Raw genomic sequence first — 19,764 nt, 5'->3', positions numbered from 1 at the left:
GCGCCTACGGCTAGAACGTCGAGTCTGTTACTGCGCATGTTCATAGGCCGCCCTGGCCTCCTCAGTTTCGCAGTATTTGGACGCGCTTTCTGGCGGGAATTTGCTTCCGCTGGGCTTTGCTGTTGAGACCCTGCGGCGAGGAAAGGCTGAATGAAAGGTTTCGCTCGTTAGGGTTGGTTTGAAGCCAAGGAAAATCGGGTAGTGAGGGATAAGAAACTGAGGAGATAGTGAAGGGCGGTTTGTCCAGATTGTTGAAAGCTCAGAGTTAGCGTTTAATCGGAATAGAAATCCTGTTAATAGCACCTGATTAGCTCAGTTGATGAGGCTGAGCGGGTTGTGGTGAGGTATTTTTTGGTCACGTGAGGGCAAGTGGCAAGAAAAAAAAAATCCCCCAGGCGGCTTAGAACAGTGCCTGAAATCCGAACACTCTTAGGCTTTACAGTTCTTTCCGTTTCTGGAGACTGCCTATTAAAACATATTCCTGGCTGAAATGTTTGTATATAAAAGTCCATAAGTAATTATAAAGCACCGCGCTTAGCTTTCTCTAAGGAGTATGGAATATTGTTGAAAGGCTTGTTTCCTCCAGGAACTTGAATTTCATTTAGTAAGTCTTCTAGGGCTTATAGAAGAGTAACTGAAATAATCCCAATTTACTAGTTGGGTTGTGTTAAAAAACATAGGCTAATTGGTAGTCAGAACACTGTCACTGTAGAAAGGGTTTTATAACTGCTGTGGTGGGGAGAGAAGGGACAGCTTGAGCAAAGTCTTGAAGTCCAGAAATAACATGGTATATATCAGACACCATGAAAAGTTTGATTTTATCAGTAATTTTTGAGTCAAGGAGTGTGCAAGTTCCTGAAGGGCTTTAAAGGTGCTGTTAATAGGATTAGTTCTCAAATTATTTCACCTGTATCCTAAAATTGGGCCTCAGCTGGGAGAAGAAATAAAATTGGGCAAGTCTCGATCAAGGAACAGTGGATAACTCAAGTAACCAACCAAGGGAGCAGTTTTGAGCTATAAAGAAAAGGACTGTAAAAGAGTAGATAGAAATTTGTTATAAATTCATCAGCTCCAAAACTATGCTATCCAGAGGGAGTAAATCTGTTGGGAAGGCAATTGTTTCTGCTCGCGGCAACCCAGAAAATAGGAAAAAAAAAAAGTTTAATATGGCAGTGACTATAAGAAATACAGTGCCCTGAAATCTTATTTATGATGCTTTGTGACACAAAAGTTATTTAAAACATTTCCCCAGTCGTTGGGCTTTGTAAGGTCGTCACTAAATCTTAGTTAACTGGTGGGCGAAGTTTAAACCAACTTAGTTAACTGGTGGGTGAAGTTTAAACCAGCTGAAGTTATCAGCTCTTGAAAAAAAAAAAAAAGCTTCTATTCCCAGGAAGAAAATACGGTGGCCATTGGGCATAATTTTCTGGTGGTGGGGTTACAAGGAACTAGGGGCTGAGGTAAAGGCTGCATATATATTGATTTCATTGCCTCTCTATTTCATATGGTATTTAAGTGCTCCTGAATCTTTTCCAGGTTCACGTTGCTAGGCAAGGTGGTTTTTCCTTAGGAGAGGCGCAGGTGTTTTTCAAAGTGAGATACTGGCATCAGCAGTATCAAAATCACCGGGATCCAAGGTAAAAATGTTGATTCGGTCCCTTCTATTCCCTGAGGAATTTGAGTTTGTGGTGAGGCTGGCAACCTTGCCTCTTTAAGAGACTAATGTAACGCCCAGTGCTCTCTCCCCCTCCCACCGGCTGGGATTGGAACCCTCCTGCGCCGCCCTGGCCTCCTCCGCCCCGGATCCCTCCCCACCCCTCCCACCTCCACCCATCCCCGCCTCCCGCCGCAATCTTGGCGGGAAGACGCCAGCTGCTAAGCGGAGGGAGGATGTCTGGGTCGCGCGCAGAGGCCGAGGAGAAGGTGGGCTCCAGACAGCGACTCCAGGTGAATGGGAGAAAAGGCTTGTCCCTTTCGGGTGTGTTCCTGCCTCAGTCTTCGTGAGGGGTGTGCCGGGCATAGGCCGAGGAGGATGGGAGGACTTGCCACCCGGCACCTCCTGACTCTAAAACTTTCCTGCTCCCTGGGGCATCTCTCAGTTTAACGGGTTTTTGGGGGTGTTGCTTTAAAACATAAGCGGGGATGCCTGTCCTGGTTTTCCTCTGGAAAGTAGACCTTCAGCATTGAGGAAGATGTTTATCAATAACCCCCAAAATAGTGTCTGGCTGGGATCCGGAAGCCTGCATTTGCTTTTGCAGTCGTTATGGTCAGTTTCCCACTCTTGAAATAATTCCAGTTACTCAGTCTCCTCAGTTACAAATTGTCGTCATTTTTTTTTTTTTTTGCGGTACGCGGGCCTCTCACTGTTGTGGCCTCTCCCGCTGCGGAGCACAGGCTCCGGACGCGCAGGCTCAGCGGCCATGGCTCACGGGCCCAGCCGCTCCGCGGCATGTGGGATCCTCCCGGACCGGGGCACGAACCCCTATCCCCTGCATCGGCAGGCGGACTCCCAACCACTGCGCCACCAGGGAAGCCCCTGTCGTCATTTTTATTATTGGTCTGGCCGACTCATGGGTAAGAAATGTGTCCAGTATAATAATTCTATTCAGGTTAATGAATTAGGTATCTAGATTTTGGGAGGGAAAAAGGTTTCCTTACAGGCTATCAGTTTGGCTTTGTGTTGTCATTATGAAATAGGAATTAGATTTATTTATGCAGATCTGTAAGAAAAAGCTTAAAACCTGGAATTTTAATACTCTCTGTTTTCCTTTATTGACCTGACTAGGTGAATGAATATAAGGAAAACCAAAACATCGCTTATGTGTCTCTGAGACCAGTACAGACTACAGTTTTAGGAAAAACAGCTAAGGTGTATCTTGTTCCCTTTTCACTCAGTAGCTACAAGCCAGATCAACTTAAGCACTCCAAATCCCTATTAGATAAGAATTCTAACAATGAAGTGGCATGTAAGAAATGTAAGAAGGCTGAAATAAAGAAAACTTGCAGAAGGATTTTAACCCCAAAGATGGAAGCCACATCTTCCAAGGCAGAATCCAGTCTGCAAAAATCATCCTTAGATGTTCATGCTGAAAGTAACAAGTGGCAATACAAGAGCACTTCAGATACAGTGATTCTCAGTGCTGATACAGAAAGCAGCCAGGATGGAGACAGTGATGAAGGTACCACACCAGGCATGGTAAGAATTTAATTACTAGCTTATTCAAATTTTTCGTATTTAAAAATATGTTTTTAAGTTCTGATAAGCTAAGGTTATCAAGGGTCTCATTAGCTCAAACAGATTATTTTGTCATCTAATTTATGTTTAACTGAAATTTTATTCTTTAAATTTATAACATAACTTCCTTGGGTTAATTTTACTCTTGGTTTCGATTTGTGAAAGAGGGGATTGACTTAATCTTCACTCTGCTTCCCTTTTTCTTCCTCTCAGCTTATTGCATTTATTTTTGAGCTTACTTCTACTTTATGGTGTCATGCTCACCTTTACATATTTATGCACAGTGTACCAGAAGAAGCTGAGTTGTGGGACATACAGCATTTGAATGACTCCATGTCAGGGTAGGAAAATCACCATTAATTGATTGCATTCATGTGCTGAATATTTCCTTTAATTATGTAAAGGAGACAAGTGATGGAGTAGAGAAGATACGTGAGAAACACTAATTCTATTTAAAATAATAGTTCCATCAGTTTAAGGAATTAAGCATCTAATTCTTTTGGCTTCTATTGCCTGTCGGGAGTGTTGTACTTCATTTAAAGTGACAAATTTTATGCAAGACAAGGTAAAACCCTACCACATGATGAAAAGTTGATGGAACTAGAACAGAAAATGATGGTAGGGAAAGGGAGATGGGATAATTGAGGCGGTGTTGTAATGAACTAGGACCTGTGGTGTGACAGGGTGGGCTAAGTCATAAATGCGTTGGACTGGGGGTTGGAAGCCTGGGTTTTAGTCATGGCCGCTTCTAAGAAACCTTGTACCTTTAAGCAGATCACTTCTACTGTGAGGAAATTGGATAAGATTGGTGGTTCTCAAACTTTAGCCTATATCAGAATTACCTGGGAGGCTTGTTAAAACTCCTGTGCAGGGCTCCACCACCAGTTTCTGATTCAGAAGTTTTGAAGTGGGTATAGAATTTGCATGTCTAAAATGGCTTCCTAGAGACAACGGTCCAGGACTGCACTTTGAGAGCCAGTGGATTTGATTTTCTCTTTGGCCTCTTAAACTGTAAGATTCTGAGTATATGAGGCTAATATAAAACAGATTTTATTTTATTTAATTATTTATTTATTTTTGCGGTACGCAGGCCTCTCACTGCTGTGGCCTCTCCCACTGCGGAGCACAGGCTCCGGACGCGCAGGCTCAGCGGCCATGGCTCACGGTCCCAGTCGCTCCGCGGCACGTGGGATCTTCCCAGACCGGGGCACGAACCCGCGTCCCCTGCGTCGGCAAGCAAACTCCCAACCACTGCGCCACCAGGGAAGCCCTAAAACAGATTTTATTTTGATGTAAGGTGAACAGGGTCAGAAATTAGAGCATGAGGTAGGACTGGAGATAGAGTCTTAAATGCTCAGCATATATTTTCTTAGGACAAGCTGAAAGAGCTCACATCTTTTTTTTTAAAAAAATAAATTTATTTATCATTTATTTTTGGCAGCATTGGGTCTTTGCTGATGCGCGCGGCCCCTCTGCAGCTGTGGTGAGCAGGGGCCCCTCCTCGTTGTGGTACGCTGGCCTCTCATTGCGGTGGTTTCTCCCGTTGTGGAGCACGGGCTCTAGGTGCTCGGGCTTCAGTAGTTAGTTGTGCCTCGCCGGCTCCAGAGCACAGGCCCAGCAGCCGTGATGCACGGGCCCAGCTGCTCTGCGGCATGTGGGATATTCCCGGACCAGGGCTCGAACCCATGTCCCCTGCATTGGCAGTTGGATTCTTAACCACTGTACCACAAGGGAAGCCCGAGCTCACATCTTTTATAGAACATTTCATTCTTTTGTTGTCTTCCCTTTCGATAATTATCTTTTTGGGGTAAAATGGTTAAGGCTTTGTGGTACCATGCTTTAGGAAAAGTATTTAGTTTATAAGCTTATTTGTGCTCAGGTGAAGGGTGGCTCCTGTCACATCAAAGACAAGTGCCTGTAAGTCTAGAATTTTATTCTCCTTTTCTGCGAAGTTTGCTAAATTTCATCTCTCAGTCCTTCTATTAAATATTTTAATGTCATGGAGCATTTCTGAACAGTTTTAAAAAAATTTGAGAAAATTTTACACTTACAGAAGAGCTGCAAAAATAGTAAAGACAATTCTCCTATATCTTTCACCCGTCTTCAGTTTTTGTTAATATCATACATAGCATAGAATGTTTATCGAACTAAGAAATTAACCTTGGTACAGTGCTGTTAACTAACGTACAGAATTTATTAGGATTTCACCAGTTTTCCAACTAATATCCTTTTCCTCTTCCAGTATCCAGTCCAGGATCATACAATGGATTTAGTTGTCATGTCTCTGTAGATCTGGAAACAGTTTCTCAATCTTTCATGACCTTGACACTTTTGAATAGTGCTGGGCAGTTATTTTGTATAATTTCCCTCAATTTGGGTTTATCTGCTGTTTTCTCATGATTAGAGTAAGATTTTGCATTTTGGGGAAGCATACCACAGAAATGAAAGTGCCCTCCTCAGTGCATCATATCAGGGTGTACGTGATGTTGGTATTTTACTGGTGATGTTGACCTTGATCATTTAGCTAAGGTGGTGTCTGCCAGGATTCTCTAATGTAGACTTACTATTTTTCCCTTTGTAATTACTAAATACTTTGAGGAAGATACTTTAAGACTATGTGAATATCTGGTTTCTGTCGTCAAGCATATATTTATTTTTTTATTAAGATAGAATTCACATAACATAAAATTTGCTAAATTGTGTAATTCAGTGTTTTTTAGTATACATACTATACATACTAAACTATCCAATTTCAGATATTTTCATCACTCCAAAAAGAAACCACATACCTGTTAGCAGTGACTACAAACCCTATTCCTCCCTCCCTCAGCCCTGGAAACCACTAATCTACTTTCTGTCTATAGATTTGCCTGTTCTGGACATTTCATATAAATGGAATTATACAATATATGGCTTTTTTGGTCTGGCTTCACTTACCATGTTTTCATCATTCATTCGTGTAGCATGTATTGGTACTTATTCCTTTTTATGGCTGAATAATATTCCATTGTATGGATATACCACATTTTGTTTATGCATTCATCAGTTGATGGACATTTGGGTTGCTTTCACTTTTTTGCTCTTAAGAATAATGCTGCCATGAGCATTTATTTGTGAGATTTTGTGTGATGTTTTCCATTCTCTTGGTATATACCTTGGAGTAAAATTGCTGGGTCAGATGGTAACTGTGTTTAACTTTTTGAGGAATTGTCAAATTGTTTGCCAAAGTGACTGCACCAGTTTTACATAACCACTATGAAAAATCCAATTTCTCTATACCCTCAACAATACTTATTATTGTTTGTCTTTTTTAAAAATTAAAATTTTAAATTGAGGTAAAATACACAATGTATAATTTACCATCTTTACCGTTTTTAAGTGTACAGTTTAGTAGTGTTATGTACATTTACATAGATGTAAAACGAATGTCCAGAACTCTTCATCTTGCAAAACTGAAGCTCTATACCCATTAAATAACTCCCCATTCCCCATTCCCTTACCTCCTTTCAGCCTGTGAAAACTACCATTCTACTTTCTGTCTCTGTGAATTTGATTGTTATAAGTACCTCACATAAGTGGAATCATATAGTATTTGTCTTTTTGTGACTTATTTCACTTAACCTAATGTCCTTAATCCTTGTCTTATTCTTGATCTTAGTGGAAATGGTTTCAGTTTTTCACCATTGAGGACAATGTTGGCTGTGGGTTTGTCATATATGGCCTTTATTATGTTGAGGTAAGTTCCCTCTGTGCCTACTTTCTGGAGGGTTTTTATCATAAATGGGTGTTGAATTTTGTTGTAAGCCTTTTCTGCAGCTATTGTGATCGTATGGTTTTTATTCTTCTATTTGTTATTATGGTGTATCACATCGATTGATTTGCGTATACTGAAGAATCCTTGCATTCCTGGGATAAACCCCACTTGATCATGGTGTATGATCCTTTTAATGTGCTGTTGGATTCTGTTTGCTAGTAGTTTGTTGAGGATTTTTGCATCTATGTTCATCAGTGATATTGGCCTGTAGTTTTCTTTCTTAATGACATCTTTGTCTGGTTTTGGCATCAGGGTGATGGTGGCCTTGTAGAATGAGTTTGGGAGTGTTCCTCCCTCTGCTATATTTTGGAACAGTTTGAGAAGGATAGGTGTTAGCTCTTCTCTAAATGTTTGATAGAATTCTCCTGTGAAGCCATCTAGTCCTGGGCTTTTGTTTCTTGGAAGGTTATGGGGATTCCGTTGTAGGTTATTTGTTGCTTTTCCCTTGTTGCTTTTAATATTTTTTCTTTGAATTTAATTTTTGTTAGTTTGATTAATGTGTGTCTTGGCATGTTTCTCCTTGGATTTATCCTGTATGGGACTCTCTGTGATTCCTGGACTCGATTGACTATTTCCTCCTCCATATTAGAGAAGTTTTCAACTATAATCTCTTCAAATATTTTCTCAGTCCGTTTCTTTTACTCTTCTTCTTCTGGGACCCCTATTATTTGAATGTTGGTGTGTTTATGTTGTCCCAGAGGTCTCTGAGACCGTCCTCAATTCTTTTCATTCTTTATTCTGCTCTGCAGTGGTTATTTCCACTATTTTATCTTCCAGGTCACTTATCAGTTCTTCTGCCTCAGTTATTCTGCTGTTGATTCCTTCTAGAGAATTTTTGATTTCATTTATTGTGTTCATCATTGTTTGTTTGCTCTTTAGTTCTTCTAGGTCCTTGTTAAACGTTTCTTTATTTTCTGCATTCTATTTCCAAGATTTTCGATCATCTTTACTATCATTACTCAGAATTCTTTTTCAGGTAGACTGCCTATTTCCTCTTCATTTGTTTGGCCTGGTGGGTTTTTATGTTGCTCTTTCATCTGCTGTGTATTTCTCTGTCTTCCCATTTTGCTTAACTTACTGTGTTTGGGGTCTCCTTTTCGCAGGCTGCATGTTCGTAGTTCCCGTTGTTTTTGGTGTTTGCCCCTAGTGGCCAAGGTTGGTTCAGTGGGTTGTGAAGGCTTCCTGGTGGAGGGGACTAGTGCCTGTCTTCTGGTGGGTGAGGCTGGATCTTGTCTTTCTGGTGTGCAAGACCATGTCCAGTGGTGTGTTTTGGGGTGTCTGTGACCTTATTATGATTTTAGGCAGCCTCTCTACTAACGGGTGGGGTTGTGTTCCTGTCTTGTTAGTTGTTTGGCATAGGGTGTCCAGCACTGTAGCTTGCTGGTTGTTGAGTAGAGTTGGGTCTTAGTGTTGAGATGGAGATCTCTGGGAGAGCTTTTGCCATTTGATATTACATGGAGCTGGGAGGTCTCTGGTGGACCAATATCCTGAGCTCTGATCTCCCACCTCAGAGGCATAGGCTTGATACCCAGCTGGAGCACCAAGACCCTGTTAGCCACATGGCTCAGAAGAAAAGCGAGAAAAAAATGAAAGAAAGAAAGAAAAAAAAATAGAGTTCTTAAGATAAAAAAATAATTATTAAAAATAAAAAAATGAAAAAATAATAAAAAAAGAAAGAAAGAAGAGAGCAACCAAACCAAAAAACAAATCCACCAATGATAGCAAGCACTAAAAACTGTACTTAAAAAACAAAAATGGAGAGACAGAACACTAGGACAAATGGTAAAAGCAAAGCTGTACAGACAAAATCACACAAAGAAGCATACACGTACACACTCACAAAAAGGGAAAAAGGAAAAAAAATCTATATATATATATATAAAAAAAGGAGGAAGAGAGCAACCAAATTAATAAAGAAATCTACTAATGACAATTTAACTCTAAATACTAAACTAAGATAAACATGAAACCAGAAACAAATTAGATGCAGAAAGCAAACTCTAAGTCTACAGTTGCTCCCAAAATCCACTGCCTCAATTTTGGGTTGATTCGTTGTCTATTCAGGTATTCCACAGATACAGGGTACATCAAGTTGTGGAGATTTAATCCGCTGCTCCTGAGGCTGCTGGGAGAAATTTCCCTTTCTCTTCTTTGTTCATACAGCTCCTGTGGTTCATCTTTGGATTTGGCTCTGCCTCTGCGTGTCGGTCACCTGAGGGCGTCTGTTCTTCGCTCAGACAGGACTGCGTTAAAGTAGCAGCTGATTAGGGGGCTCTCGCTCACTCAGGCCGGGGGGAGGGAAGGGTATGGAATGTACGGCGAGCCTGTGGTGGCAGAAGCCAGCATGTCATTGCAGCAGCATGAGGTGTGCTGTGTGTTCTCCTGGGAAGTTGTCCCTGCATCACGGGACCCTGGCAGTGGCGGGCTGCACAGGCTCCCGGGAGGGAAGGTGTGGATAGTGACCTGTGCTTGCACACAGGCTTCTTGGTGGCTGCGGCAGCAGTCTTAGTGTTTCATGCCCATCTCTGGTGACCACGCTGAAAGGCGTGGCTTGCGTCCGTCTCTGGAGCTTGTTTAAGTGGTGTTCTGAATCCCCTCTCCTCGTACCCCAAAACAGTGGTCTCTTGCCTCTAGGCAGGTCCAGACTTTTTCCTGGACTCCCTCCCGGCTAGTTGTGGCGCATTATCCCCCTTCAGGCTGTGTTCACACGGCCAACTCCAGTCCTCTCCCTGGGATCTGACCTCCGAAGCCTGAGCCTCAGCTCCCAGTTCCCACCCACCCCAACAGGTGAGCAGAGAATCCTCTCAGACTGGTGAGTGCTGGTCGGCACCAATCCTCTGTGCGGAAATCTCTCTGCTTTGCCCTTCCTAGTGTGTGGAAACTTTTCCTCCTTCACAGCTCCCTCCCAGAGTTGCAGGCCCTGTCCCTATTCTTTTGTCTCTGTTTTTCTTTTTTCTGTACCAGGGCACAAACCTGTGTCCCCTGCATCGGCAGGCAGACTCTCAACCACTGCGCCACCAGGGAAGCCCCTAAGTTGTCTTTTTCTTGTTGAATTGTAAGAGTCCTTTATGTATTCTGGACACTAGGTTCTTATTAGATATATTATTTGCAAATATTTTCTCTCATTCTGGGACTTTCTTTTCACTTTCTTGATAATGTCCTTTGACATACAAATGTTTTAAATTTAAATTTCATTTAAAAATTTTAATTCGAGGTCAGTTTATTTTTTCTTTTGTTGCTGGTGCTTTGGTGTCATATCTAAGAAATCATTGCCTACGCCAGGGTTATGAAGACTTACACCTATATTTTCTTCTGAGAATTTTATAGCTTTAGCTGTTAAATTTAGGTCTTTGATCTATTTTGAGTTAATTTTTGTATATGATATGAGATGGGGTCCAAATTCATACTTTTGCATATGGATATCTTTTTGTCCTAGAACCATTTGTTGTCAAGACTCTTCTTTCACGTTGAATGGTCTGGACTTCCTTGTTGAAAACAAATTCACCATAGGTATATAGGTTTATTTCTAGACTCAGTTTTATTTAGTTGATCTATCTGCCTATCCTTATGCCAGTTCCACACTGTTTTAACTACTGTAGCTTTGTAGTTAAGTTTTGAAATCAGGAAGTGTGAGTCTTTTCACTTGGTTCTTCTTTTTCAAGGTTGTTTGGCATTCTGTGTCCCTTGCATTGCCATATGAATTTTAGGATCAGCTTATCCATTTCTGCAAAAATGACATTTAGAATTTTGACAGATATTGCACTGAATCTGTAGGTCAATTTGGGAAGTATTGCCATTTTAACAATATTAAGTTTTTCAATCTATGAACATGAGATGTCTTTCCATTTACTTAGATCTTCTTTAATTTCCTTCAATATTTTGTAATTTTCTGTGTACAAGCCTTGCACTTCTTTGGTTAAATTTGTGTCAAAGTATATTTTTCTTTTTGATGCTATTATGAATGGTATTGTTTTCTTAATTTCATTTTCTGACTGTTCATTGATAATTATAGAAATACAACTTATTTTTGTATGTTGATCTTGTATCTTACAACTTTGCTGAAGTCATTTATTCTAATTTTTTTGTGTGGATTCTTTAGGATTTTCTACGTATAAGATTATGTCATTGGCAATAAAGATAGTTATATTTCTTCCTTTCCAATCTGGATGTCTTTTATTTCCTTTTTTGTCTAATTGTCCTTGCTAGAACTTCCAGTACAATGTTTAACAGAAGTGGTGAGAGCAGACATATTTATCTTGTTCTGAAGTTTAGGGGAAAACCTTTCAGTTTTTCACCATTAAGTATGATGTTAGCTGAGAAATGTATATTTTTAAAAAATTTTATTTCAAAGTGATTACAGATTCATAGCAATTTGCAAAAGTAGTACAGAGAGGTCTCATGTATTCTTCACCCAGTTTTTCCCAATGAGGACATCTTGTTTGTTTTTTGATTGAACTGGGCCCTTGGCAGTGAGAGTGCAGAGTCCTAACCACTTGGCAATCAGGGAACTCCCCCAATGAGTACATCTTAAATAACTACATTGCAATATCAAACCCAGGAAATTCATATTGGTATAAGGTGTGTGTATAGTTCTGTATCATTTTATCACATGTATAGATTCATGTAGCCACCACCACAATCATGATACAGAAATACTCCATCTCTACAAAGATCTCTGTTAGGCTACCCCTTTATATTTATGCCCACTGCCCTCCCTCTCACCATCCTTAACCCCTGGCAACCACTAATTTGTTTTCCATCTCTACAGTTTTGTCATTTGGAGAATGTTGTATTTGTTTTCATACAGTTTGTAAATTTTTGGCGTGAAGCATTTGCGGTACGCGGGCCTCTCACTGTTGTGGCCTCTCCCGTTGTGGAGCACAGGCTCCGGATGCACAGGCTTAGCGGCCATGGCTCACGGGGCCAGCCGCTCCACGGCATGTGGGATTTTCCTGGACCGGGACACGAACCTGTGTCCCCTGCATCGGCAGGCGGACTCTCAACCACTGTGCCACCAGGGAAGCCCCCAAGCATATTTTAAATTCAAGTTATTTTCCTTCTTTCGTTTTTTTAAAGATAGCATTTCTTTACCTGTTTTATAGATGCAGTAATTTCTCAAGTGTCAAGATAATGGAATTAAAAAGATATCTATTTTCTATAATATATTTACTTTGAGAGCCCACTTTGTCTGATATTCTTTGCTCAGTGTTTGATGTTGCAAGTTTTTGAGGGGTGTGTAATGGGTGAGAATAGTTTGAATTATACATACCTCAAAAAAATGTCTGATGATTTTTGTTAATTTTCTTAATTTTTCCTGTGGTAAGTAGAATCATTTAAATTTGTTTCTTTGATCTCCAAATGCACCATTTTGAAATAGATTCTTAGGAAGTTCTTGATGATGATGGTGGTGATGTTTTTCTCTGAGAAGCAATTTTAAAGGCAATGTCAAAATAACCTTTGCTGCCACTGTTATTTTATGTGTGTGTGAGAAAAATCTTTATTTTGGTCAAATTGATGCATGTACATATGTGTTTACATCATATAATTCCACGTGTGTGTGTATATGTATCTTACATAGAGGTAATTCGATATGTACACACATGTATACACAGGAACAAATCAAAACAGCCAACAGTTTTCTGTCACATACCTCTCTATTTGTGGTTGCTGCTCAACAGACAAATTGCACTTTAAGCCATTTTAGCTTTTCTCCCCCATATTATCTATTGACTTTCTATGGAAAGTGAAGTTTACACATGTGTGCTGTCCGCTTCTCGCCCCACCCCATGTTTTCCCTTCCCAGATCCTTATTACGTATAGTCCAAGCTTTACCTGAGTTGCAAAATTTCTCTCAATGTAAATCACATAATTCTAATGGCTTCATGTGTATATATATATTTTATTCATGAAATATTTTCTGGGGCCCTCCATCTTCCTACTTCTTTCTGGACTGTTTTACTCTTTCTTGGCCTTCTTTTTACTGCTTTCCTTTAAATTTCTTTTATCTGTCCTGTGTTGGAGCTTCTGTAGCCTGGATCCTGTCTTTCTCTTTCTTGGTTTATTATCTCATTTTGATGAAGTGCAGCTTATAGTAACTTCCTGAAAACAGGTGTATGAAAGATAGTTTGCATGTCTGAAAAAGTCTTTATGCTTTTTATTTGATTGCTGGCTTAACTGGATTTAGAACTGTAAGTTGAAAATAATTTTTCCTTATCATTTATAACACATTCTTTCATTGTTTTCTAGCTTCCTCAATATTGAGAAGTTAGTATCATTCTGATTCTTGGTTCTTTGTGGTCTATTTTTCCCTCTCCAAGCTTTTGGGATCTTCTCTTAACTCACCCATCTCAGGAACTGAGAAATTTTGTGATGATGTGCCTAGGCTTGAGTCTTTTTTCATTCATTGTGTTGCATACATGTCAGGCCCTTTTAATCTGGTAACTCATTTCTTCAGTTTTGAGAAATTTTCTTGTATTATTTCTCTAATGATTTTCTCTCCATTTTCTCTGCTCCTTTTTTCCCCCTACAACTATTAGTTGGATATTGGACCTCCAAGATTTTCTAGTTCAAAGTTGTCTTTTTTGCCCATGTGTTTCTCTTTCTTTGTTCTCTTTTCTGAATTTCTTTAACCATTTCAATGAATTTTAAAATTTCTGTTATTGAGTTTTTTCTTGTTTTGTTTAATAAAAAGATAACTTTGAGAAATAGTACAATTAACGGCCAGTAGGAAGTAATGTGCTATTAGGTTACACTACCTGACTTCTGACATCAGATCACTTGTTATTTAATTGGGAAGCCATACATATATTCTGTGATTATCCGAAACTCAGACTCTTTATCTCAATATTCAATGCAGCAAAGATTATGTCCTGTTTGGTAAGATAACATAATTAGAGTAGGTGCAATTCAAAGGAAAATGTACATGTGGAGAATGCAACAACTAGTTTTGCGAGGCACTTTTGCTATGGATTATATAAAGTAACATAATCTTTTTGGTGTAATTTCATAGGATGATTTTTCAGGATTGTCACCGTACGAAAAGAAGAGACTGAAGAACATATCAGAAAATGCAAACTTTTTTGCTTCTCTTCAGTTGTCTGAGGTTTGTGTGGAGTTTCTAATTAAAACTGAGATACTATTCCTCTTGCCAGTAGGTTGATAAAATACTCATAGTATCAGGTTTCATAGTGTCAAATGAGGGAGGGTAAAGCTAGGAGCAAGATTTTCACTTAATAGAAAGAGGTTACCATATTTTATTGATTCCAAGACATTTTTTTTGAAATTGGCATATTAGAACTATAACTGGCAGCTTCCCCTCACCCCATTTTGGTAGTACATAAGATAATGGTGTCTTATGAATAGTTGTCTTGGATTCAAAGAAACAGGGTATGTTCCAAGAGGTTGCTTTAACTAAAGGTTAAAGGTGAAGTGGGAGAGATGGGTTAAGGGATGTGTGGTAGAGGAGAGAGAGGACGGCTTTTTTTTTAAACTTTAAGAATAGATGTGAGGAACTTTCCTGGAAGTCCCATGGTTAAGATTCCGAGCTTCCATTGCAGGGGGTGCAGGTTCAATCCCTGGTCAGGGAACTAAGATCCCTCATGCAGCGTGGCAAGGCCAAAAAAAAAAAAAAAATATATGGGAATATGCTTTGTATAGGAAACTTTAAGGATAAGTGGCCAGAAGTATGCTAATGTTTTATAATCATTATTACTAAAGGTATAATTTACACTGAAGGTCTTCACACTGGGGTAAAATTTCTATGTATGAGAGAATAGCTGTTTAGGAGGGTGTGTGACGTTTTCCCCCAAAATACATTAAATCCGTGGCTTTATTAAATAACCATTTGGTTTCTCTGAATACCAGATTCCTAAATATTCAGTGTGTATTTGCATCTTGAGGGGAGGGAAGGTGAGTTAATATAAGGGACTAAATTGTTGAGTCACTAACAGTTGAAAATTCATAATTTAGACAAAAGTATATCTGATTTTGATTTTAGTTAACAGAAATTCTGATTTGATTTGTGGAAGTATAACCTGCAACTTTTCTGGAAAACACCAAAGTAGGATTGCCTGTAGTAGAATTTAAACTTTTAAATTTGTAGTATATTTGATAAATGTTTAATGTTTAATGATGTAAACTTGTTAGCAACTTGGTCCAAGGTATCAGAATGTCAGTACATTAGATAGTATTATATACTTGTCTTTATTATTGATAGTGTAATTGCCTCATGTCTACTAGAAGAACAGGTATATCTCACGGTTCTTTAGTTGCTATATAGATCTTGGTTTAGTGTGGAAACAGTAGCAGATACCTAATATTTTAGAAGGTAAGCTATGTAGTTATAAGATAGTGTTTTTTTACGTGTGTATGTTTTGTGTATTTTGCAGTCAGCTGCAAGACTCCGTGAAATGATAAAGAGACAGCCTCCTGAATCCAAAAGGTAAAAGATTTGGTTTACATTTCCTGTACCATGATATATTGCTGAGTTGTTTTATAATTTGAAAAACTGGTTCAACATAGTAAAATAAATAGCAGATCAGAAACTCTGTAATTTAATGTAATTTAATCTTAATCCTTTATAGGAACTCTGAGGGAATGCTACCTTTTAATAACTTAAAGTTCTCATCTTCATCAAAGGACTATACAGGAAATAGAATCTTGAGAGCTGAATTTTGTTTATATTTATTACTGCTGCTAATGGAGGGAAATCTTTATTACCACTAAATTGTTCTTATTTTTGCCTGAGAAACTGTTCTTAAAGATTCTTCTACTTTATTTTTCTGGCTATCTTTTTGCTTCTCAATTTGTTTTTTCTTTCCCATTCCTAGAATAAAGGAAAGAAATGAGCATTTGTTGCACATCTATGAAATACAGTGCAGTGACCTAAAATTTTTATACGGCATTATCTCATTTATTTCTGGCAAAAATTTTGGGGGATAGAAAACAGGCTCAAAGAGGTAAAGTACTGATAATTTGCTCAAGGTCAAAGTAGTTCTTAAGTGGAAGCTTCAGGATTTGAACTCCAGGATTCCTTAGGTTAAGTTCTCTGCTCTTCATTTTAGCAGGGCTTATGTATAAGAGAAGAAACTGAAAATCTTGGCATCAGTAGACCATTTTTTTAGTGCTAGATGCTAATGAAATGTAGCATTTAATTGGTTTGATTCTCATGCAGGTTAGCTAGCTTGAGAAAAGCTAAACCTTTAATTATGACCAGGTATCCGCGAGTGTGAAAAATTGTTACAGGAGGACCATCATTAACACTGGAAGATAATAGATTTTTTTTTTTTTTTGCGGTACGCGGGCCTCTCACTGCTGTGGCCTTTCCTGCCACGGAGCACAGGCTCCGGACGCGCAGGCTCAGCGGCCATGGCTCACGGGCCCAGCCGCTCCATGGCATATGGGACCCTCCCGGACTGGGGCACGAACCCATGTCCCCTGCATCGGCAGGCGGACTCTCAACCACTGCACTAAGGGAAGCCCTATTAGCAAAGATTAGTGGTGGTTTTCTCACCTAAGTCACAGAAATCCAGTACTTAGTAGTTGTATAAGTATTAGTATCCAGTAGATAGAGCAGAAGTTATGTAATATAGAGGAAAGAGCATAGCTTTTGAAATTTGGCAAACATGATTTCAAGTTTCAATTCAGCAACTTATAGCTATGGTATTAACTTTGGACAATTTATGTAATTTTCTTTCCTTATCTGTAAAGTTGGCATTATGCCAATCTGGAGGGGTTTAAGTTTTTAAAAATTACTAAATATATTATACATACAAAGAAGTACATGTGAAGTATTTTTTTATTAATCAATTTATTTTTTAAAAAATTTATTATTTATTTTTGGCTGCATTGGGTCTGCGTTGCTGTGGGTGTGGGCTTTCTCTAGTTGCAGCAAGCAGGGGCTACTCTTTGTTGTGGTGCACGGGCTTCTCATTGCAGTGGGTTCTCTTGTTGTGGAGCACTGGCTCTAGGCACACGGGCTTCAGTAGTTGTGGCAAGTAGGCTCTAGAGTGCAGGCTCAGTAGTTGTGGCATGTGAGCTTAGTTGCTCCGTGGCATGTGGGATCTTCCCAGACCAGGGATCAAACCCGTGTCCCCTGTATTGGCAGGCGGATTCTTAATCACTGTGCCACCAAGGAAGTCCCCACATATGAAGTATTTGTATAGTTGAAAAAATAATAGTAATTCAAGCACCCATCCATGTACTTGCCATCCAGGTCAACAGAAATTTATAGTACCTCTTAAGGCCCTCCTTCCAGATAACAGTTATTATGTGAATTCTTATTTATTTATTTATTTGGCTGTGTGGGGTCTTAGTTGTGGCACACGGGATCTTTTGTTGCAGTGCGTGGGCTTCTCTGTAGTTGCGGTGCATGGACTCTAGAGCACGCGGGCTTAGTAGCCCCGCAGCATGTGGGATCTTCGTTCCCTGACCAAGGATCGAACCCATATTCCCTGCATTGGAAGGCTGATTCTTAACCACTGGACTGTCAAGGAAGTTCCATTATGCTGAATTCTGTGATAATCACTCCTTGCATTTATTTATAGTTTTACCACCTGTGAATGTATATTTAAAAAGTATTTTGCTTATTTTGTCCTGTTTTTTATATTCACATATAATGTGCCATTTTTATATTCTGCGATTTTATTTTGCTCATTTTTATATCTTTATGTTTTAAAATTCATTCATGTTGATGTGTACAGCTTTACTTCATCATGTGTTTTCTTCTGTATGAATGTGCTATGTTGATGGACAGTTGAATTGTTTCTTTTGTCAATATCACACTGTTTTGCTTATTGTGGCTTTAAAGTAAGTTTTGACATTGGGTAGTCAGTCCTGTAACTTTGTTCTTCTCCTTAAATATTGTGTTAGTTCTTCTGTGTCTTTTGCCTCCCTGTATAAACTGTAGAATCAGTTTGTCAATATCTGCAAAATAACTTGCTGGGATTTTGATTGGGATTGCTTTGAATCTATAGATTAAGTTGGGAAGAACTGACATCTTGACAATATGTCTTCTTGTCAAAGAACATGGATAATCTCTCCATTTATTTAGTTCTTTGACTTCTATCATCAGAGTTTTGTAGTTTTCCTCATATAAATCTTATAAATATTTTCTTAGATTTATGCCTAAGTATTTTTTTTTTTTGGTTTATAATTTAAATGGGTTGTATTTTAAATTTCAAATTTCACTTGTTTCTTGCTGGTATATAGGAAATCAGTTGACTTTTGTATATTAACCCGGTATCCTACAACCTTGCTATAGTCACTTATTACTTCCAGGAATATTTTTATCCATTCTTTAGAATTTTCTAAATAGACTATCATGTCATTTGTGAACAAATACAGTTTTATTTCTTTCTTCCCAATCTTTATACCATTTATTTCCTTTTCTTCTATTATTGCATTAGCTAGAACTTTCACCACAGTGCGATTTTTTTTTTGTTGTTAGTTAATTAATTAATTAATTTTTGGCTGTGTTGGGTCTTCGTTGCTGCGCGCGGGCTTTCTCTAGTCGCGGCGAGAGGGGGTTACTCTTCCTTGTGATATGCGGGCTTCTCATTGCGGTGGCTTCTCTTGTTGTGGAGCACGGGCTCTAGGCGCACGGGCTTCAGTAGTTGTGGAATGTGGTCTCAGTAGTTGTGCTTCGCGGACTGTAGAGTGCAGGCTCAGTAGTTGTGGCGCGTGGGCTTTGTTGCTCCACGGCATGTGGGATCTTCCTGGACCAGGGCTCGAACCCATGTCCCCTGCATTGGCAGGTGGATTCTCAACCACTGCGCTACCAGGGAAGTCCGACAGTATTGGTAAGGAGTGGTGAGAGAGGACATTCTTGCCTTGTACCTGATCTCAGTGGGAAAGCTTGGCATTTCTCACCACTAAATATTATGTTAGCTATAGGGTTTTTTGTAGATTTTATTTCGTTGAGGAAGTTCCCCTCTATTTTCAGTTTACTGAGAATTTTTATTCTGAATGGGTGCTGGGATTTGCCAAATGCTTTTCCTGCATTTATTGATAAGATCATGCAATTTTTTTTCTCAGCCTGTTGATGGGTGGATTACATTAATTGATTTTTGTGTGTTGAGCTAGTGTTGCATACCTGGGATATATTCCAGTTGGTTGTGGTTTATAATACATTTTATACATTGTTGGATTCAATTTACTAATATTCTGTTGAGGTTTTTTGCATCTCGGCTCATGAGAGATATTGATCTGTAGTTTTCTCTTCTTGTAATGTCTGTCTGGTTTTGGTATCACAGTAATGTTAGCCTCATAGAATGAGTTAGGTAGTATTCCCTCTGCTTCTGTCCTCTGAAAAAGATTGTAGAGAATTGGTTTAATTTTTCCCTTCAGTGTGTGGTAGAACTCACTAGTGCACCTGTATCAGCCTGATGCTTTCTGTTTTGGAAGGTTATTAATTACTAATTCAATTTCTTTAATAAGTACAGGCCTTTTCAGATTGTTCCTTGTATGAGTTTTGGCAAAGTGTATGTTTCAAGGAATTGGTCCATTTCATCTAGGTTTTCAAATATGTGGGCATTGAGTTGTTCATATTATTCCTTTATTACCTTTTTAATGTCCATAGGATCTGTAGTGAGTCCCCTCTTTTATTTTTTAAATTGGAGTATAATTGCTTTACAATGTTGTGTTAGTTTCTGCTGTACAACGAAGTGAATCAACTATATGTACACATATATTCCCTCCCTCTTGGACCTCCCTCCCA

The 19,764-nt window shown here is 39.1% G+C and overlaps 1 protein-coding gene across 6 annotated transcripts in view; it reads left to right on the top strand.

The window, feature by feature from the left end:
• The first annotated feature begins 46 nt into the window (after positions 1-46).
• WDR76 (WD repeat domain 76) overlaps positions 47-19,764 on the top strand; it is a 69,806-nt gene continuing 50,088 nt past the window's right edge. For 3 of the 6 annotated variants that reach the window (XM_024732371.1, XM_024732368.1, XM_024732369.1), the window contains exons 1-6: positions 47-157; positions 1,537-1,637; positions 1,866-1,947; positions 2,786-3,196; positions 14,059-14,151; positions 15,437-15,489. In XM_024732371.1, the coding sequence (XP_024588139.1) occupies positions 1,891-1,947; positions 2,786-3,196; positions 14,059-14,151; positions 15,437-15,489 (614 nt within the window). In that variant the 5' untranslated portion in view covers positions 47-157; positions 1,537-1,637; positions 1,866-1,890. Of the gene's footprint in view, positions 173-1,536; positions 1,638-1,865; positions 2,575-2,785; positions 3,197-14,058; positions 14,152-15,436; positions 15,490-19,764 lie in introns of those variants that run through there. The other 3 variants (XM_024732370.1, XM_024732367.1, XM_024732372.1) reach the window with 3 other exon arrangements.

Source organism: Neophocaena asiaeorientalis, unplaced genomic scaffold (assembly GCF_003031525.2).
Source record: "Neophocaena asiaeorientalis asiaeorientalis breed wild unplaced genomic scaffold, Neophocaena_asiaeorientalis_V1.1 scaffold119, whole genome shotgun sequence".
NCBI lineage: Eukaryota > Metazoa > Chordata > Mammalia > Artiodactyla > Phocoenidae > Neophocaena > Neophocaena asiaeorientalis.
The sequence above is the reverse complement of the archived record's forward strand: the minus strand, read 5'-3'. Positions and strand labels throughout refer to the sequence as shown.